The 18,450-nt window shown below is 47.8% G+C and overlaps 2 protein-coding genes, 2 long non-coding RNA genes and 1 other non-coding gene across 6 annotated transcripts; 4 read left to right on the top strand and 1 right to left on the bottom strand.

Annotated features, from left to right (window-relative positions):
- The first annotated feature begins 317 nt into the window (after positions 1-317).
- Positions 318-2,111, top strand: LOC111256206. 2 transcript variants are annotated; one of them, XR_002676201.1, is made up of 2 exons: positions 318-832; positions 1,824-2,111. It is a non-coding gene; the product is annotated as an uncharacterized LOC111256206 (long non-coding RNA). The 2 variants fall into 2 exon arrangements; XR_002676202.1 differs by having other exon boundaries at positions 819-832; positions 1,263-2,111.
- Positions 2,112-2,670: 559 nt separating this feature from the next.
- LOC111256205 lies at positions 2,671-3,362 on the top strand. Its single transcript, XR_002676200.1, has 2 exons — positions 2,671-2,833; positions 2,914-3,362. It is a non-coding gene; the product is annotated as an uncharacterized LOC111256205 (long non-coding RNA).
- A 3,887-nt stretch (positions 3,363-7,249) lies between these two features.
- Positions 7,250-7,335, top strand: TRNAY-GUA. Its single transcript is given in 2 exon segments — positions 7,250-7,286; positions 7,300-7,335. It is a non-coding gene; the product is annotated as a tRNA-Tyr (tRNA).
- An 834-nt stretch (positions 7,336-8,169) lies between these two features.
- On the bottom strand, positions 8,170-10,771 carry LOC101759944 (protein ROOT PRIMORDIUM DEFECTIVE 1). Its single transcript, XM_004957038.3, has 2 exons — positions 9,347-10,771; positions 8,170-8,673 (listed from the first exon to the last, which is right to left on the bottom strand). Exon 1 carries the CDS (start codon positions 10,649-10,651, stop codon positions 9,419-9,421), a length of 1,233 nt encoding a protein of 410 aa, XP_004957095.1. The 5' UTR covers positions 10,652-10,771; the 3' UTR covers positions 8,170-8,673; positions 9,347-9,418.
- A 47-nt stretch (positions 10,772-10,818) lies between these two features.
- Positions 10,819-16,070, top strand: LOC101759536. The gene is made up of 4 exons (XM_004957037.3): positions 10,819-11,702; positions 12,611-12,740; positions 12,816-14,957; positions 15,459-16,070. Exons 1-4 carry the CDS (start codon positions 10,930-10,932, stop codon positions 15,837-15,839), a joined length of 3,426 nt encoding a protein of 1,141 aa, XP_004957094.1. The 5' UTR covers positions 10,819-10,929; the 3' UTR covers positions 15,840-16,070.
- Positions 16,071-18,450: the final 2,380 nt, after the last annotated feature.

Below are 18,450 nucleotides of genomic sequence, written 5' to 3'. Positions count from 1 at the left end.
ATGTACCATTGTTGACTGAAACTGTTGTTGCGAAGCATCATTTCTAGACGCCTTTTATTTTTCCCTTTTGTAATGAATGAACTTAGGTCCATAAGAATTTTAGAGAATTTACGTGCTCCAAACGGTCAAAATCTCCGGCCACCAAAATAAAGAAGTTTTTTTTTTGGGATAAACGTGGGATGAGTAATTGGAGACTCCAGCAGCTTCAGAATTTCGGCGAAAATGGCTGGTTCCCCAAGCCGCTGAACGGCAGAGGTTTCATCGAAACAAGAATGTAGCAGCTGATCTCGGTCGCATGCAGGTCCTGCCTCCGTCTGCCCCCACCGCTCGGTCTCGGCTGCGTCGTCACGGGCTCACGGCGGCTCGCAAGCGAAGCGAGACGGACACGGGCTGACGGGCGCGCATCTGTCTCGTCTCGCGCAGGTCCAGGTGGTCGCGTCGCCGCCTCCCCTCCCGCCCTCTCGCCGCTCCGCGTGTCACTCGCCGCTTCTCCTCCACCCCACCGCCCATCCCCCCTTGTACCCTCTCGCACCCCGCGACGGGACACACGCAGGCTCGAGCGAGAGGAGCGCGCAGCGCAGGACCCCCACCGCATATGCTAGAGCAGGACGACGGGAGGCAGGGAGGGGAGCGGGGAGGAGAGGGGAGGAGGGATGGCACTGGGCGTGGTGTTCCACGGCGCGCAGCTGGCGCTGGATCTGGCGGTGGCCGGGATGTCGTTGGCGGTCGCGCTCGGCTTCTTCGCCGTCGTCACCACCGTTCTCTGCTCCGCCGCGTTCCTCCACCACTCCAAACCCGCCGCGGCGTCCTAGCCGCCGGCCGCAGCCTCTGGGTACATTCCTAGCCATTCCCGCGTGTCTCCTCGATCTGATTGGGTTCATTTCGGGGCCACTAGGCTGGGATGCGGAACCAATTCGCCTGCGCTACCGTCGGTTAATTCTCTGTGAACTGAACAACGCGCCCGGCTATGGTTCTAAACTGTTCATGGAAGCATGTGATGATTCATAAAATGTTAACCCACTGTCTCCCAAGCATATTTGGATGTGATTGTGTTACCTTGCGTTAGAGTCTCCACCCTTTTCTGTAAGAAGGGAAAAAAAAGGTCATACTGACTGGGAGTTTTAAACCATCTCCTCAATGATCCTGAAATTTAGGCTTTAGCAGTTGCCAAATGGTTGCAATTTCTGAACAATTTCACAAACTAAGCTAGTAGGTTGGGATGTTGCCATGGTCAGTCTTTCTTATGATCTGTTCTCAAGCAGATGATTCAGGGTGAAAACTCCCGACTTGATATTCACTGAAGATTGTGCAAAGGAGCTTCACAGGTCCTGCCTACCAGTTGAGGACTGTGATATCTCTAGATTCATTTTTTTCGCCAGATGATCCTCTACCAGGGTAACTTTGCCTAAAGATTATTTTTTGGTTGAATTCTGTATGTTCAAGTCTTCCTCAGAAAGTTCTATACTACTAGGCACACATTTTGAGCAGAGTGATCATGAACTAGCATCTATCGACTATCATGACACCTGTCATTGTAGATTTGTTGTATGCCCATGATGTGTCGATATTGGCCTCCATCTTTCATCTTAGCGTACATGAACATAAGATGGCTCTTTCCCGTGCCCTTCACTGCTCCTCTCTCCTCGTTGCATTGTTGCTGCTCATTTTCCCTTCATCTGCAGCATTACTGTTTGCTTCACTTTGTATCTACTAGCTCAAATAAGTGCTTCATCAGGTTACCATTGCCCTCTCTAAGGCTTTATTGTTCAAATTCAGGGATGATAGTGCTGTTGCTGATATAATTATCTCCACATCAATTGCAGGGAAGGAGGTGCTTCAATCAATGCCACGGCTACTTTAGAGCACTTGCAGATGCAAAGAATAGTTGATTGTACACATCAGGTGATAGCTAGAGGCTCATGTACGGCATATGTATGTTTCCATATGCTGATTTGTAAACTAGATGTTTGTACTGTAGATTTTGTAATTGTTCTTTCTCATGACTTTTGAAAACTGTTACATCTCATAAATAGTATGTGCATTGTTTAATCACATGCTGAATGCCAAAAAGATTGCAATAATTAGGTTCTTTCATGAATGGTTCATTGGCAGTATAAGGATTTCTCTCTTTTATGGATAGTATTCTTAACTCTGCCTCTTACTAAAACTTTCACTTTGTGACCACATACAGACATTTCAAACTCTACACATACTAGGAAGAACAGTAGAAAGCTACTGTAAATAGAGAACAGCCTGTGAAGTATATCTCGACAGAGCCTTATCTGTTAATACCTATACAAGCACATGCATTTTTTTTCTTTGTAATATGATACTAGGAGGATGGCAATTAAGAATATACAAGGGGTAATAGATATGCCCAGGGATCCCCAAAGCCTTGCAGGTTCCATGCACCTACAAGAATATTAGCTAGACAATAATGGTTGAGAGACATCCTACTAGGATATTACAGAGTTTATCAGAACAAGCCTGTTCGTGAAGAACTGCGTCTCTTGTTGTGGCCTCTTCTAGCGGTCTTCTCTTCTCTTTTGTTCATCTTGCCTGCCTTTTTGTCACAGCTGATCGTGAGCTTGGTATGTATCTCCTCTTGCCTGTCATTACCGTGTTCATATCTGATACTGTCATTTTTATCCTGACTTTTCTTTTCTTTGCCATCACGCATCTTCACTTGAGCTGGTCCTGTGGAAGCATCAGAAGCCAAGGAATCATAATCTGCGTCGGTGTTTTTGCTTCTACCATTGCTGCGGCCACTGCTAACATTACTCCCTTCACTGCCATTGGTTTCGGCATCATCACTATCCACCGGGGAGCCCAGGTACATCGTCCACCCGGATTCATTACTGTTACACTCTTCACCACCGTCTCCATTAATCTGGGAGGATTCCATAACACTAGCGTGTAGAGACACAGAAAGAGAGGCCAAAGACAACACAGTGGAAGGAAGATGAAACTACAAAAAGAGCTGAAGGAAGACCTAATGCTTCTTCAGAACACCCGACAATCCAACACACACACCTAATGCTTCTTCAGAACACCCGGACAATCCAACATTGCAGCCTGAGAAGAGCACTGAAGCCTGAGACAATCTCTGCCCTCTCAGGGAAGGCAATGGAGAAGAGGGGTTGAATTGTGTGAGGCTAAGAGCTTTGCAAGGCGTTGCTTGTGCCTGTGTGTGGTAGCTTGTCATGGGGCTGCAGAAAGGATGGCAGTGCCTTTAAATGGGGAAGACGGCCTATCCTTCCAACTGTTCCTCATAACTTTCTCAACTATTTCTGTACCTTCTGTTGCTACCAAAGCCTGGAGGGAAAACATTTGCTTGCAATGCAGCGTTCCAGGTATTTCCATCTGTAGTCCATGTGGCCTTGGCTTCTCACCTCATGGTGGGGGCCTGGCAGAGGTATACGTGCATGGGTTAGGCTATGATTTGGTAGGATTGGAAGCTTAGAATGAGGCTGGCATAGCTCAAAAGGCTTGCCGTCGCTGCTGTGTCCGCCTGTCATGCAAATGCGGAACTTGTTTATGACACATCTCCCTTGCATCGCAGGACCAGGTGAACATGTCTTTTGTTTGCTTTAGCATCTGTGCATGCAGACAATGGCCGATTAGGCTCAAAGCCATTAGGTTCCTGCGCTTTATTTGTTTAGTTTTGTGGTAATAATCAATAGTTGCATTCGACTGCAGAGCAATGTCAACTAACAAGCCCATGGATAGATTCATAGATATGCTGGGATCTGATAGGCTAAGTGCTTTATCGGCTGGCCTGGTTGTTATATGTGGATAAGCGGATGCTTAACTTGATCATCTGGCATCCTTTCCCCCAAGTTTGAGGAACGAACAAGCCTCGGCCTCTGCCCGACTGACTTGACCCTGAAGCTTTCAGGGAGCAAGAGGCTGTCGGGGGGCCAGAGCTTGCGGCGCCCGTAAGGAAAATTGCTGAGCCCAGCTTGCCCGCATTGTCTGATGGGTCACTCATGTAAGTACCCAACCCCTGAACATGTTCTCGCGTTGGCGTCTTGTTCCTCCCTCCGGCCACTCCTCTTTTTTTTTCCTTTCCTTTTTTTAAAAAAATTAATGAATGTCACAAGATAGTGCTGATTTAATTATTAAATATAAATAGGAAATTAATTAATGCAAGCGTGCTGCCGCCTTGGAAAACTAGGCACCTTTTTTATTGTGATAAAAATAGGAAAAGGACAACTACAACATCAATCGCAAGCTGCTGTGGATGTATGCATGGAGAGAAACGACAACCGAGCCTTAGACGGCTAGACCAAGAACCAACAGGATCCACGTGCGAGGGCCTTTCCAACTAGTATTAGAGGCTGTTTGGATACGAGGTGCTAAACTTTAACAGTGTCACATCGAATGTTCGGATGCTAATTAGGAGGACTAAACATGAGCTAATTATAAAACTAATTGCAGAACCTTGTGCTAATTCGCGAGACGAATCTATTAAGCCTAATTAATCCATCATTAGCAAATGGTTACTGTAGCACCACATTGTTAAATCATGGACTAATTAGGTTTAATAGATTTGTCTCGCGAATTATACTCCATCCGTACAATTAGTTTTGTAATTAGCTTATGTTTAGTACTCCTAATTAGTATCCGAACATCCGATGTGATAGGTGTTAAACTTTAATAGGGTGTTCCCAAACAGCCCCTTAGTATATCATATGGAAATGCCCCTGCGCGAACTGCGCTGTCGCTTTGCTGAGCGGCCACGTCCTCGCCATCGTCGATGTCCTTGTCCAATATGTCTGACGGCCGATCGAGATCGCCACACACCAGCAGGGTCCGAGCCTCCGAGGGCACAAGACAATAACCGAGGGAGCAATTAGCCCCACCTCCCATCGAATCGAACTCGAGATAGATCCAAGTACTACGTGACCCGGGTAGGCATTGCGCCGCTGAGTAGGAGATGGTTTGTTTTGCATTTCTTAATGCTATGGACAATGGACTATGGACCGTGCCAAATAGCACCAACTAATTGTTGAGCTTTGGAGTGGTATACGAACCGTACCCATTGGCGTTTGCGGTTTAGGGCCTCTGTTTGATCCATGACTAATGGGTGAAAGTGTTAGTCATGGGTGAAAGTGTTAAAATTTAGCATCTTTATGTATTAGCCCATCCAAATGGGAGGACTAAACTTTAGCCCACCCTAAAAAGATGCAAAAGTATTAGTTGCTGAGAGCAGTTAATGGGTGCTGATGGTCTGTCAAAAGATAAAAAGGGGAGAGAGAAAGGGAGGAGGTGAGGAGATAAAAGGTCAAAAATGATTTTTCATGAATTCTAGTCTTCTATCCATTAGATGAGCTAAGCTTTAATTATAGCAGCCTTAAGCTGCACTGTGCCTTTGTGGTGCCTACAACTACGAGCTCGGAGATCGACTTGACCTCTGAGCGGTCAGTGAGATGATGTGTTTATTCTTGTCGCTTGAGGCGACCTGTCGGGCTCCGGCTTACCACTACTATGAATGTATTGGATCTCTAATTAACGCACGTGGATGCGGGAGAAAAGATCGTGCATGGCTGCCAACTGCCGTGCTTTGCTTAGTTATCTAGAATCGATTCTTAGGGAATGTTTGATACTTTAGCAGTGCCACATCAAATATTAAACATTCGAATGTTAATCAGAAGGATTAAATTGAGCTAATTATAAAACTAATTGCAGAACTCTGTGCTAATTCGCGAGACGAATCTATTAAGCCTAATTAATCCATCATTACCAAATGGTTACTGTAGCATCACATTGTCAAATCATGGACTAATTAGGCTTAATAGATTCGTCTCGCAAATTAGAGTCTATCTGTGCAATTAGTTTTATAATTAGCCTATGTTTAATACTTCTAATTAGCATCCAAATATCCGATGTGACAGGTGCTAAACTTTAGCAGGGTGTTGAACAACACCTTAAGTAAATTATCTCTCTGCTCTGCCAAGTAGGAGAGTACTCCGTTCTGGATTTCCGGACTCTGGTTGAATGCTCACCGAAGTTTACCAACTGCTGTTTCTTGCTCAGCTGTTTCTAGGCAAAATAAGAAGCCGCGCAATCTTTGTCAGCTGAAATGCCTGAGTTCCATGGGGGGACAGGCTTCACTGTCAACGGGCCGCTATAAGTTGCTCGATCTATGCGCCCAATCTTGCCCCCTGGATTCGGTGTCATGCGAGCCGACAGATCCTCTTCAGTCCAGTCAAATGTAACTGTTTCGCGTTCCATTCTCCTGTGCCGCGGTAAATGGCACGAATACACACAGTCACACACGTGCTTGGTGCTTCTCTGGTGGTCGGTTCCACCCATTGGACATACATAGGTTGGACTAGGACAGAGGATATTTACTGGTTACTACTGATGATTTGGTTCGATGACTGTAACGTAAGCAGATCACGGAAGATCATCGAGTCACAGCCATCTGGTTCAACTTGACTCGAGGGCGATCTGCGCTTCCGGCGCTGATTTTGCCGGATCCCCTTCTCCTCCAGCGATCTCGTCGGCGGTGGAGGAGGGGATCCACGGAATCGATATCCGGTGTAAATACCCTTTTCTTACTAGACTTTGGTAGGTTAGGGTTCCATCTTCCCTCTTCGACGGTGTTAGGGGATCTTTTGTCTCCGCTGCTGCTTCTCCGGCGATCGAGTGGGTGGCTGCTGCTTGGACCACGACAGTACGCTTGGTGCTGCTGTTGGTGGGCGCATCCTCATGGGTTTCGGCGACGGCGGCGTGAGTTTGTTTCTCCTGTTCTTTTGCGAAAGGGTGGGAGTTCGAGGCATCCCCGTGGGTGTGTGGCTTGTCCGGGTTGCTGGGATCCTCGGCGACGCCGGACTCTTCTTCCGATCGCTGGTCTTTTGGCTGGCGATGGTGATCTCTTATTCCTCTTCCATTCTGTCATGGTGATGGCTGATATTTGTTCAGCGGAATCGATGCACTTGGTGGAGTATCAGGCATTGGATCTTGTGACTTTACCAAAGCTTGGAGTCCCTTGGCGAGATGGAAGGTGGATCTGGAAGGAGGTGGTGAAGATGATGAATAGGAGCTCGGAGTTGGTGAGGAAGATCAGCAGTTCTAGGGACTTACTTGTAATTTTTCTTTTCATTTTGTCCTGATTGTAAAAGGGGATGTACTGTGCTGCGGTACATCTTCCTTTGCTAAAAAACATTTGACTCGTGAAGGCTTGGCAATTGGAGAAATATATGTATATAATAAATTTAAAGACCTTCAAAACCACACAAAACCGACCTTAGCTCAGTTGGTAGAGCGGAGGACTGTAGTCGTCGCAGATAAATCCTTAGGTCGCTGGTTCGAATCCGGCAGGTCGGATTATTTTTTGTTTTTCCTCCCCACTATAATAACTTTTAAATTTTGTATTAACACAACACGTTGCTTGTGGATTTCAGTTTTTTTTTAAATGACGGTATTCAAATTCAAAGCGCTACAGGAACAGCGGAAGTGCTTAACAAATGGCTACAGAACTTTTCCTCCAGCTGGGGTAGGATTCAAACACTTGTTCCAGTACAAAACATGTTACCCAGGGTGGGTTGTGATCCACGCATCGAGCTGGGTCAATCCACTCAGATGAAAATAGTAGAACAAAATAACAGATAGATGTTGGAATCCTACCCTAGCCAAACATCTCATCAGAACCTCACCAAACAAATTCAGCGATTCGACGCTGAAAAAGCATAGGACGAGTTGTTTAACTAGATGAACATCATGGTCTTTACTCTTTACAGGAAGGCGAGGTTTCCGCACCTGCACCATCCTTGCATTTAACAATGCCTGTGAAAGTCGTTGCTCTGGTTCTCTGCAAAAAAAGAAAGAAGAAAAAAAAGTCGTTGCTCTGTTAATCGACCTATAGTCCTGCAGTCAGGTTCAGAAGATGACCCCTCGGGCAACACATCCAAGAGATCATTCCGGTCCAAACGTTTGATGCAAGTAGGCAACTCGCCATCCATCATCGAAACACTCAGCTAGTACCGAGATGTCTGCTTTGGGAGAAGCAAAACGCCTGACTCTCCGAAACTCTTTATATGTCAATGTCTAATGATAACGAGAGCCACGCCCTGGAACACGTGCAGTAAAATTTCTCTAATTTCCACCATTGGCTTAAAGTAAACGTATTTGGATTGGTCACATGGAAATAATACCACTGAATTCATTATGAAAAATTCTCTCATAATACAGTATGGATTCTGTAAAATTTTATTACCACATATATATAAAGTTATAGTAAAAGTAATACGTTGGAGACCATTTATAAACGGAAGGAGTACATCATTTTACCATACTCCATACAGATAAACACCAACTTTTCTAACTGAATGGGCTAAAAGCACATTCTAAAAGGACAATTAATAGAGGCAAGTCTGCGCCAGGCCGTCAGCATAATGCTGAGAACCTAACCCATTCAACAGCATATGGCGGAAATCTTGAATCCAGTGCTTGCAATGCATGCTCTGAAATGTATTCTTGCCAGTGTAATCGTGCAAAGTGCCCAGGTTTCCACAATGAGTGTAGAGTGTAAAATATTCTGGCCGCAGATCACTATATGATCCCCTGATGTGGATGGTCTAAGGGGGCAGCTCTCCAAGATGGGTGATCTTAAGACATTCATAGGTCCATGTTAAGACACTAGGAATGATACCCATTGACAGACATCTGCAATAGAATTGTGGTCAGAGCCTTTAATGTTGATGATAATGGCATAACCAGGTATTATGGGCAATATACAATCAGTTAGATGAATGATCACCACACAAATTTCATAGGTGCTAAGTGCTAATGAGAATAATTGTATAGTCTGATGTCTGCAATTCTTTGTTAGCAAAACAGGTAAAGTGTACAGCACCCACAGCATATGGATTGCCCTTGCTATAGAGCAAAAGGAGTCTTCGACTAAAAGGGTTGGATTAGTGAATTTTTCTGCAGACATGAAAATGCCTAGCACATTTTCTGCTTGTTTGCCACAACCACAATCGAAGCATGTCACCCATCTAAATGTCTAATACAGGAAAAGTGTAGGATACCGTAGCTAGTTCAAGATACAACGAAGTAATTGGTAATCAAATGCAGGAGACTTTAGGTAAATGTGGATACACTACTTCTAAAAACAACGCTTTATGCAATTAACAAGAAAAACTGTTACATTGTTCAAGGGTGACCATTCTCAAATTAGAGAGAGTATTTGGCTAAAAAAAAAGTGAGAGAGCATTCATCAGGAGGGGAACTAATACAGACATGAAACCGGGAAGTATAAAAATGATTTTTTCCCCATTCAACAACAATTGAAAAATCTATAGACATGAATGTAATTCTAGCGAGAACTGTATACCTGACATGTACTTGAGTTCAATGGTCGAATAGGAGATGCACAAGGCACAAGCCACCAAACTGAAAGCTGATTCTATTCAGTCAAGCCTGCAGCATCAGCCATGATCTCTTTGGAATCCATCTTGGTCATGCAGGCATAGCGTTGCAGCTTCTCATTGAACAACACGAGGGGATCCTTCTCCTTGAGCACGCCATTTTCGTCGTACGCGTCCCTGAGGAACAGGGCCCAGTTCATCTCCGTGCCAGCGAGGTAGAACGCACGGTTCTGCTTCTGCAGCGACTCGTACATGTGCCGCGTGAGCCCGAACTCCACCTTGAACTCGACGATGTGGTGGATCATGGCGCGCTTCTCCACCGTCAGGCTCAGGAATTCGTGCACCACCCCGACGCGGTACTTCTCCGCCTCGGGTGTCCACGGCTTGAGCAGCGCGCCGTTGGTGTACGGCGAGACCAGCGGGAACGTGGTCGCCGCGTCGAGGCGGTCGGCGTCCTCGGCGTCGAGCGGCATCAACCGGCGGTGCGGGACGGCGAAGCGGAAAGTGCGCCGGACGCGGCGCTCGTCCACGACAAAGTCGCTCTCCAGCGCGCTGACGGCGAGCGCGGGGTCCCAGCGCGCCAGCTCGAGGACGTGGCGGCCGTCCGAGGGGTCAACGACGACGCGGAAGTCGTCGGGGAAGTCGCGGACACGGTCACGGAAGTCGTCGGGGAGGCCGAGCACCGCACGGCAGTGGTGGAGCTTCGCGAGCGGCACGCGGCGGTGGGCGGTGAGCATGAGGAGCTTCCGGACCGCGCGCACCCGCGACGGGAGGAGCTCGTCGTGGATGCGGCGCTCTTCCTCGAGGAGCGAGCACATGAGCGGCGTGAGCGCGAGGTGCGGGACGGAGTCCACGACGGGGAGGTGGAACAGCAGCGGGTGGCGCGCAGCGGAGCGAGCCACTTTGCGGCCGCGGGGGAAGCCGAGCTCGTGGTGCAGCTTGCCGGCCTCGGAGAGGGGGATCCGGTGCGGAGGCGGGAGGGAAGCCAGGAACGAGCGCGCGCGGTGGAGGAAGCGGAAGGCCGTATCGCGGTCGAGCACGGCGTCGAGGGCCGGCACGCGGCGCGCCGCCTCCGGCTCAATGGGCGCGACCCGCGGGCTCTTGAGCTTCTTCAGGAGCTTCTTTCGCCGCTTGCAGGGGAGCAGTGGCAGGAGCGAGGCCGCCGCTTCCGCAACTGTGGCAGAAGATACTGGGGCAGGCGCCGGCGCCGGAGCGGGAGCTGGGACCGGAAGAAGGAGCGCTCTCGTGGCGCAGAAGAGGCGGCGCGCCATCGCGGGCGGCGGCGGCGCGGCGGGCGGCGGCCGCGTGGGATTAGCTGGGTTCAGCACTTCAGTCCAGGGTTTGATCAAAAGACGCACGAAAATTGAAGGCACCGCAACCGTCCGATCGTGGGGCCCACTCCACTTCCCACCCTACTTGCCACATCTGACTTCTCCCGTCCCCATCGTCCTCGTCGCATCCCGTACTCTTGCATTTCCTCCCTCCTGAGCCAAACCCCCAAATCCCCCCCGTCCGCCCAGAGCCGCCGCCGGTGACGGCGCCGCGGGCAATGGGGACGGAGGTGGCAGCCGTCGTGGACCTCGGGGCGTTTTCGCAGTCGGATCTCGTGGCGCTCGCTGCCGCGTCGCCCTACGCCGTCGACCCCCGCCGCGGCCGCCGCCGGGACGGCGACTTCCTCCCGCCCCCGAAGATCGACCGCGCCGTCTTCAACGAGAGCTCCGGCTCCCGCAAACAGACCTTCTCCCGCCACCGCCCCGCCACCAACATCTCCCACAACCTGACCCCCACCACCGCCGCGGCCTCCCCCTCCGCCGCCGCCGTCGCTGCCCCCGCGGAGGAGGACTCCGAGAACCGCCTCATTGTGTTCCACCTCCAACGCCTCTTCGCGCGCGATGACCCATCGTACCCAGCCCCACCCGCGATTCCACCCCGACATCAAACCCTAACCGCTCCCGCGACAACAGCACCTGCGCCCCTCGCGACGTCGCTGCCGCCGCCGCCGGCGTCGGTGGCGTCGGCGGCCACGGACCCCGACAGGGAAGTGTTGAATCCAAAAGGGGTGGCGGTTGATCTGGCCAGGCTCGCGGAGCTGGTTGACCCGTACGGGGTGGAGCTACAGCAGCGGACGGCAGGGTTGGGGTCGGAGTCCGAGCTGCTGGGATTCATGAATGCCCTGGAAGGGCAATGGGGAAGCCGGCGGCGTCGGAGGAAGTTTGTGGACGCCGGCATGTTCGCGGACCACCTGCCTCGTGGTTGGAAGTTGCTACTTGGGCTCAAGCGGAAGGAGCGTGTTGCATGGATTAATTGCCGTCGTTATGTGAGGTTCGTTCCTATTCCTCTACCCAGTCATGCTTGTTTGATTACATTTGGCATCAGTTTAGGTTTTTTGAGTGCATATGATGAATCAGATTGTGTTTCAAAATGTTTGCATCTTGCAAATGCTTGTCGCAAGGATCAACGGATCATGGTGACCTCACAGTTCATCTGTTGTAGAAAGATTTCTTATTTTACTCTTTAGCAGTGAGCTGTCTTTAAAATTGTCAATGGATCAGTAACCTAAAGCAAACATTAAACTGAGATTAGGAACATTGGCCTTGTGTGTGGAATGTGCTTCTCACTTCGCGTGATCCTGAGTTTCATGCCCTGGCTTAATATTAAACATACACAATAACAGGCAATCAGGTACAAGCTATGTATATCTGAACAACTCTCTTCTGCGTACAGATTTGAGAAATAGGAATTAGTGAAGTATCGTCGCATCAAGGCCATAGTCACCAGAAATATGGGTTGACCAGGTTGATGACCCCGCAGTCGAGGGACGTGGGTTGTAGGTTTCTAAAAACATGGATCAAAATGACTATTTCGGAATGAGTGACATCCCTGCTACAGCGGAGTCGTTACCCATGTAGAAAGAGGGGGCTTTGACCCTGCTCGACCCTGATCCTCGATTTGGGACGATGTCCCTGGGCCGCGGAATGCGCCATCAACCCTGACTCACGTTAGTTTCTAGATATCTAATGAAGATCTTAACTGCGACACAAGTGTTTGTTAGAACAGTATGACACTATAGCATTTGCCTTTATAGAGTTGTAGTGCTTCATCTCCTCAGCACCTGGGCATATGCACTTTTTGACTGATTTCCTCATCTAATTAGTTTGAGATTACATTTGTGATTTGTCATGTTATATTCCTAGCACCATTGTTTACCAACTGCATATATCATTTTTCAGCCCCAAAGGACATCAGTTTGCGACTTGCAAAGAAGTGTCTACCTACCTCAGGTCTCTGCTTGGATATCCAGAGGCAAAGCCAACTACCACACAGATTAACAGTGCAGGAGTGCATGACTTAGATATCAATGTGAGTTTTTGACTATGCACCTCATCTGCATGCTTGAGTGTTCATGGTTTAACTCAAAACGTATTTTTTTATTAGTCTGCAGGTCATCAGCAAACCATCTCAATTGAGCAAAGGCAACTTGCAGTGCCACTTACTTCGGTTACATTGTTTAGTCATTCTGGTGATTCCCATGGACAAAAACTTCAGAAGGATGAAGCTCAGATGGAAGTGAATCCAAAGGAGTGCCGGAAATGCAACTTGACGTTTCATGATCAGGGTGCCTATATGCAACATCAGTTGTCCTTTCACCAAAGGAAAGCTAAAAGGCGCAGGGTTAGTAAATCCAGTGAACTAGGCACCTATGTAGATGGAAATTATGAAACCCAGCAGAAGACTCTTGGAGAGGGATTTGGCAATTCCAGCCATGGTGTTGCAGATGTAAGGTATCAAGGTCAGAGTCCAGCAAAACTGTTCGATGGGACCTTTTCAGGCCAGTTAGGTGTTCAACCATCGTTGAAGGCAGCGCCATTAGGGTTTCAGGAGATGACTGTGTTGCCTCCTCAACTAGAAAAAGAACCTTTTGCTGGAGAGCCAGTCTCTATGAACAATAAGGACCCTCCTGAGGAGATGTCTGGCTTTCTGGAACAGGAAAGAGAATCTGCTGCTGGAGAACCCATTTCTAGGCATGGTAAGGACCCTCAGGAGATGATCAACTTTCCTGAACAGGAAAAAGAACCTGCTGCTAGAGAAGCAGTCTCTGGTTCAACCAGCGCAGCTGAACTGGAAAAAGGACCTTCTGCTGGAGGGCCCACCTCGGGGCATCATCTGGATGCTGTTGACAATTCAGACCATAGAACACATGATGAAACATGTGACAGTGCTGTAGCTTCTCTTTCTGTTGATGCTGAAAGTAAATTGAGTACTTGCAATGCCACTAATTTTCATGAGAATGACTGTTCAAAAGATCTAGAACTTTCAAATACAGATCATTCCCAAAAGTCCAACAGGTCTGATGAAACTTATGGTGTACCTAAAGAGGTTTCTCCAGCAGCAGATGATCCTGTTGAAAGCAAAAGCACAAATGATCTGATGGAGTGTACTGACATAACACAAACAGAACAAGTCTCTCAGCCCTATGATCTGCTTCATGGAAAATTTGGCAGTTCTGAAGGAAATGATTTTCACAACCAGCTGGAAAGTAACCCACTTTCTGGAACTAGGGATGAGCCGGATCTTAATTCAATTGGTATGGAGGTGGATGATGGTAATATAACTTGTAGTGTGGAGAATCCCACAAGTTTCAAAAGTGAGAGACCTCTTGATGACAAGATTATGGAGTGTGAAATGACTTCTTTGAAAGAGGATGGTATCAAAAGTGGCGTCACAATAAGGAATGTAAACCTCAATTCATGTTCGGATACAATATCTTCTCCTGTTTCTGGTGGAAACTATGAAACATCTAGTACTCCTGATGATGCTATTCGATCATCCATTATTGCCCAATGCTTTGGCACTAACTCTAATGATGAAAATGCTGGTAAGGATGGAAACTTTGCCAACCAAAACAGTGCTGGTAAGGGGGAAAATTTTGTCAGTCAGGAAAATGACATAGTGTATCAATCTAATTTGACCATGGGCCCTATCCCTCCTGCTCAAATTAATGTGGATTGTTTCACTTCTTGTTCAATGACTCCTGAAATCAAGAGCTATGGCAACAGAGGTGAAGATGATGGCAAAGAAGCATTGGTGAACTCGCAGAACATGGCAAGTAATGAAACAGGTTTTGATGTTGAAACTTATAACAGTGATATCTTCAATAGTACTATCACAGAAAGTAGTCTTGCCCAGCTGAATAATGCCATCAATATGAAAAACGATTTTGCAAGCTGCTACTCATTATCTGACCTAAACACACTTACTGGTGGTTCTGCAACTGATGAAATTGACATCCACGGTATGAGGAATTCTTTTGTTAGCTCCACCAGTCGCACTGATCAAAATGAACATTGCACACTGGATTTTGATATCAAGGGTTCCATGCTTGAGGCACTCGAAAAATCTGACAGTGACTTGGACAATCAATACAATGGTGCGGGACCTTCTTGTGACTCACTCCCTGCGGCTGGCACAAATGGGAACATTGATGATTTTATGTCCATGCAAACCAATTTTGGTAGCTTTACCTCTTTGGTTCGTGCTGTTGAAGATGTTCCACTGAGCAGGATTCTTCAAGATCAGGTATACTTTGCAGGATATGCTGACTCTCCACTTCCTCATTGTTCCTCTTTAATAATTGTTTGACAGTTTTACCTGTCATCTAGTCTGCTTAGGTTTCCAGTTGGTTATTATGCCATTGGGTTTCGCGCATCAGTGATTGTTTTTTTAAGAAAAAGTTCCTAGTCGAATGATTTTTAATCAGAATAATCACTGTTAATTATGTTGGCCATGCTCTACGCATGGCATGGAGGGATAATACGCTCTTTTACTTGATAACTAAAACATATGTATTTGAGAAAGATGCTTCTTATCACAGAAGCGTATGTAATGTGTGATCACATGATATATTATGTTGAACCGTAAATACTTCTATATCATACGATTATCTTTATGTCATAGGTGTACTACATACCTTTACTCATCATGCACTACGGAATAGTGGTTATATGTTTGCTTCCAATTGCAATCAAGTTTGTTTATGTTCTGTTATCTAATAGCAATCTTTCATTGTTCTCCGAACAGTGTGATTTGCAACTTGGATTTGGTGGCCCGAAGCAGCCCATGTATCCTAGCTTTGAGCAGCAGCTAAGGATGGCCTCTGCTGGAGCTCCACCGTATGGGAACATGGGCAGGCATGACACTGTACCTGTACCTGAGCCGACACTGATGTTAGGATATGCACCACCACTTGGTAGCTGCCCTCCTCCGTTCCAGTTGGGTTGGGGGGCACCATCCTATTCAAAGATGGTCGGTGTGCTTCAATCTGTGTGCGTGTGGTGCAACAGCCAATTCCAGCATTTTGGCACCATTGCTGAGCAGCAGGCAGATTCCCTTGGCTACATTTGTCCGTCATGCAAGGGAAAATTTTCTGGTCATCTTGGCATCAATGGGCCGTCTATCTGAGATCCATTTCATATTGTAACCCAAACTGCTGGTGAATCACTATCAATCAGTTTCTAGTTAATATGAGTCAAGTTGCACTTGTTGGGGTGTGTATGTAGCCCCTTGAACTTGTGGCCTTGTGCTGAGGAATGGCTTACCTTGAAATCTCAGGATATTGTTAACGTGGGCGATCCGAAACAATTAAGGACTGTTTTCATGTTAGAATCCTTGCCGCGTGAGGGTATTTGTGAAGCTTTGGCTCTTTGGGCGTTCTGGCCGACTGCTGGATGGTGATTCTTGATGGTATCTTTCAGGGTCCGTTGGTAACCACTAACCAGTCACTGTCATCACTTCTGCCGACTGTGTGTTCAGTTTCGTCAATTTTCCCCTTCCCTTTGGATTTGCCAGTAGCCTTGTAAGATGTCCTGCAACTTTCTGAATACTTATCTTTCAGTTGTTTGGATGGACTCAGAAGTCAGAACACACACGGCCATATGGGCTCCTGCACATATCCATCTGCATTTTCATGTTATTTTCGAAGTCACTTCCGTTAGAACTCTTAGCATCTTCTGAGCTTGCTCTAATAATCTCCATACATATACTTCTGCAGTTCTGCTGCACCACCTTTTGTAGCTCAATCTGACATGTAACAGCATAATCTTGTGAGAAAAAAACTGATAATGATGAGGGGACAAATAGATGAACGCACAAATTTAACATTTCGAAACGTGATCCTCTTTGCATGCACACGCACGCACTGCAATCTGTACCCATCGCAAGCTCCTAACGACACAAATGTACTGCCTGGTAGTAGCAGCAGTAGCCGCAGTAAACCACGTCAGAGGTGTAGCTCGCCGGAAGTGCGGCGCTCAAAATCGATCACCAGATTTTTGGCGTGGAAGCACGTAGAAAAACACAGTGATTTTCTACGACTGATTCTACGGTTGATAAGCCAGCTGGAAAGAGCAGCCGAACACAGGCACAAGCCATGCCCACAGTTTCTTTGGCAGCCTGAGGTGCGGCGCAGACCAAACGGAGCTGTGCCACACCAAACATACAGCGGCGAAGTGCAGCAGCAACCAAACACGCTCTAAGCTGCAGACGTAGCTCCTCTCGATCAGGCGCTCGGTGAACCAGCACTCGAGGTCCACGTAGCCCCGCGTGTCCTACACGGTGGACCTTGGGTAAAATTAGAGTGGGGCACACCTTAAGGATTAATGGAATTTTTGAAGCGTATGATGCATGGTTAAAAAATATTTAGCTTAGGTTAAAAAACTTTGCGTAAGGGCATGTGCCCTCACTCGCTTCAACTTGGATCCGCTAGACCCTGGTCACGATGCTTCACTGGTTCGTGGGGATTCCCCTGGAAGGTCCGAAATCTGCCACCTTGGCCATCTGATGCTCATCCAGCAGGATGTTGTCAATCTTGATATCCCGATGTATCACATACGTCGACGCGGAGGAATGGAGTTACGCCAGCCCGCAGCAATGCGCGTAGCCGATCCATCAAGGATAGTGATTGGGGACCTCGGCCAACACTTTAGATTCTAACAAACATGTCTTCTTCATGTAAGTTTTTTTTTTAAAAAAAGAAAAACTCTTAATAGATAGGTGCTAGAACATGGCTCCATTGCAGACGAACTCGTACACTAGGATTTTTCAATTGGGCCTCGAGGCAACACCGAAGAGGCGGACCACGTTCTAACCACCTGAGATAGGATAGCAAATTCATTGGTGAAACCGTCGATTTCTTGCTGAGTGATTTCTTTGGATCTATTAATGGTCACGACCAGGCTGTTTCAAAGGACCTTGTATGGCGTCCCTTGGCCTCTCCCTCCCAACTTGCGCATGTCATCAATGTTGTTGGTGGCCTTGTTGATCCCATGAACATCATCCTTTCCGCGAATCGCTACCGAGCGACGGAGCGAGGCAGCTAGTAACGGACGCCAAGTTCTCCTCCTCAAGATTGTACTGCATGGTAGTAGCAGCATTGCCGTCCACCGCCTCATAGCCGCCGCATGCATGAGGGAGATGAGATGGTGGGTCATGGCGTGGGTGTCGGGCCCGGGCAGTAGCCTGGAGCGCTGTCTCGAGTTGGAGGTCACCGTTCTTATAGTGATGGAGTCGGAAGCTTAAATTTATCTGGCTAGGGAGGTCAAAATTTTCAAAATTTAGCTAAAAATTATTTTTGGGAACTTTGCATAACCTTTGTGTGTGTGTGTGTGGTGGTGGTGGTGGGTGGGTGGGGGGGGGGGGGGGGGGGGGCCCCCCCCCTCCACTTTTTTTTCCCCCCCTCTATTTGGGGGGCAATTAATCCACCCCCACCACGGGTTTCAGTTCCCCATTAAAGGACAGGGAATCCCTTTTTTTTTAGCGCCTGGCCGCCCCCCCGCCCCAAAAGGGATTACTTTGTGCTCCTCTCCCCAAGAGAAATTGTTATTAGGTAGCCCCCCCCATAGATGTGTGTAAAAAAACCTCCAATATCCCATGTGTGTCTCTCTCCTTTGTCAGGGCACCCTGTGCTGGCTTGAACACCACCTCGGGGCTAAAGAAGCACCTCAGGCCTTCACTTTGGCATACAACCGAGACGAGAGGGTGCAGGATCCCCTCAATCACATAAAAATCCTACACC

Source organism: Setaria italica, chromosome II (genome assembly GCF_000263155.2).
Source record: "Setaria italica strain Yugu1 chromosome II, Setaria_italica_v2.0, whole genome shotgun sequence".
Classification (NCBI taxonomy): domain Eukaryota; kingdom Viridiplantae; phylum Streptophyta; class Magnoliopsida; order Poales; family Poaceae; genus Setaria; species Setaria italica.
The sequence above is the reverse complement of the archived record's forward strand: the minus strand, read 5'-3'. Positions and strand labels throughout refer to the sequence as shown.

Coding starts and splice junctions, on each gene's coding strand:
- LOC101759944 (XM_004957038.3), bottom strand. CDS start 10,651: ATGGCGCGCCGCCTCTTCTGCGCCACGAGAGCGCTCCTTCTTCCGGTC.
- LOC101759536 (XM_004957037.3), top strand. CDS start 10,930: ATGGGGACGGAGGTGGCAGCCGTCGTGGACCTCGGGGCGTTTTCGCAG. Junction 11,703..12,610: donor AATTGCCGTCGTTATGTGAG/GTTCGTTCCTAT, acceptor ATCATTTTTCAG/CCCCAAAGGACATCAGTTTG. Junction 12,741..12,815: donor TGCATGACTTAGATATCAAT/GTGAGTTTTTGA, acceptor TTTTTTTATTAG/TCTGCAGGTCATCAGCAAAC.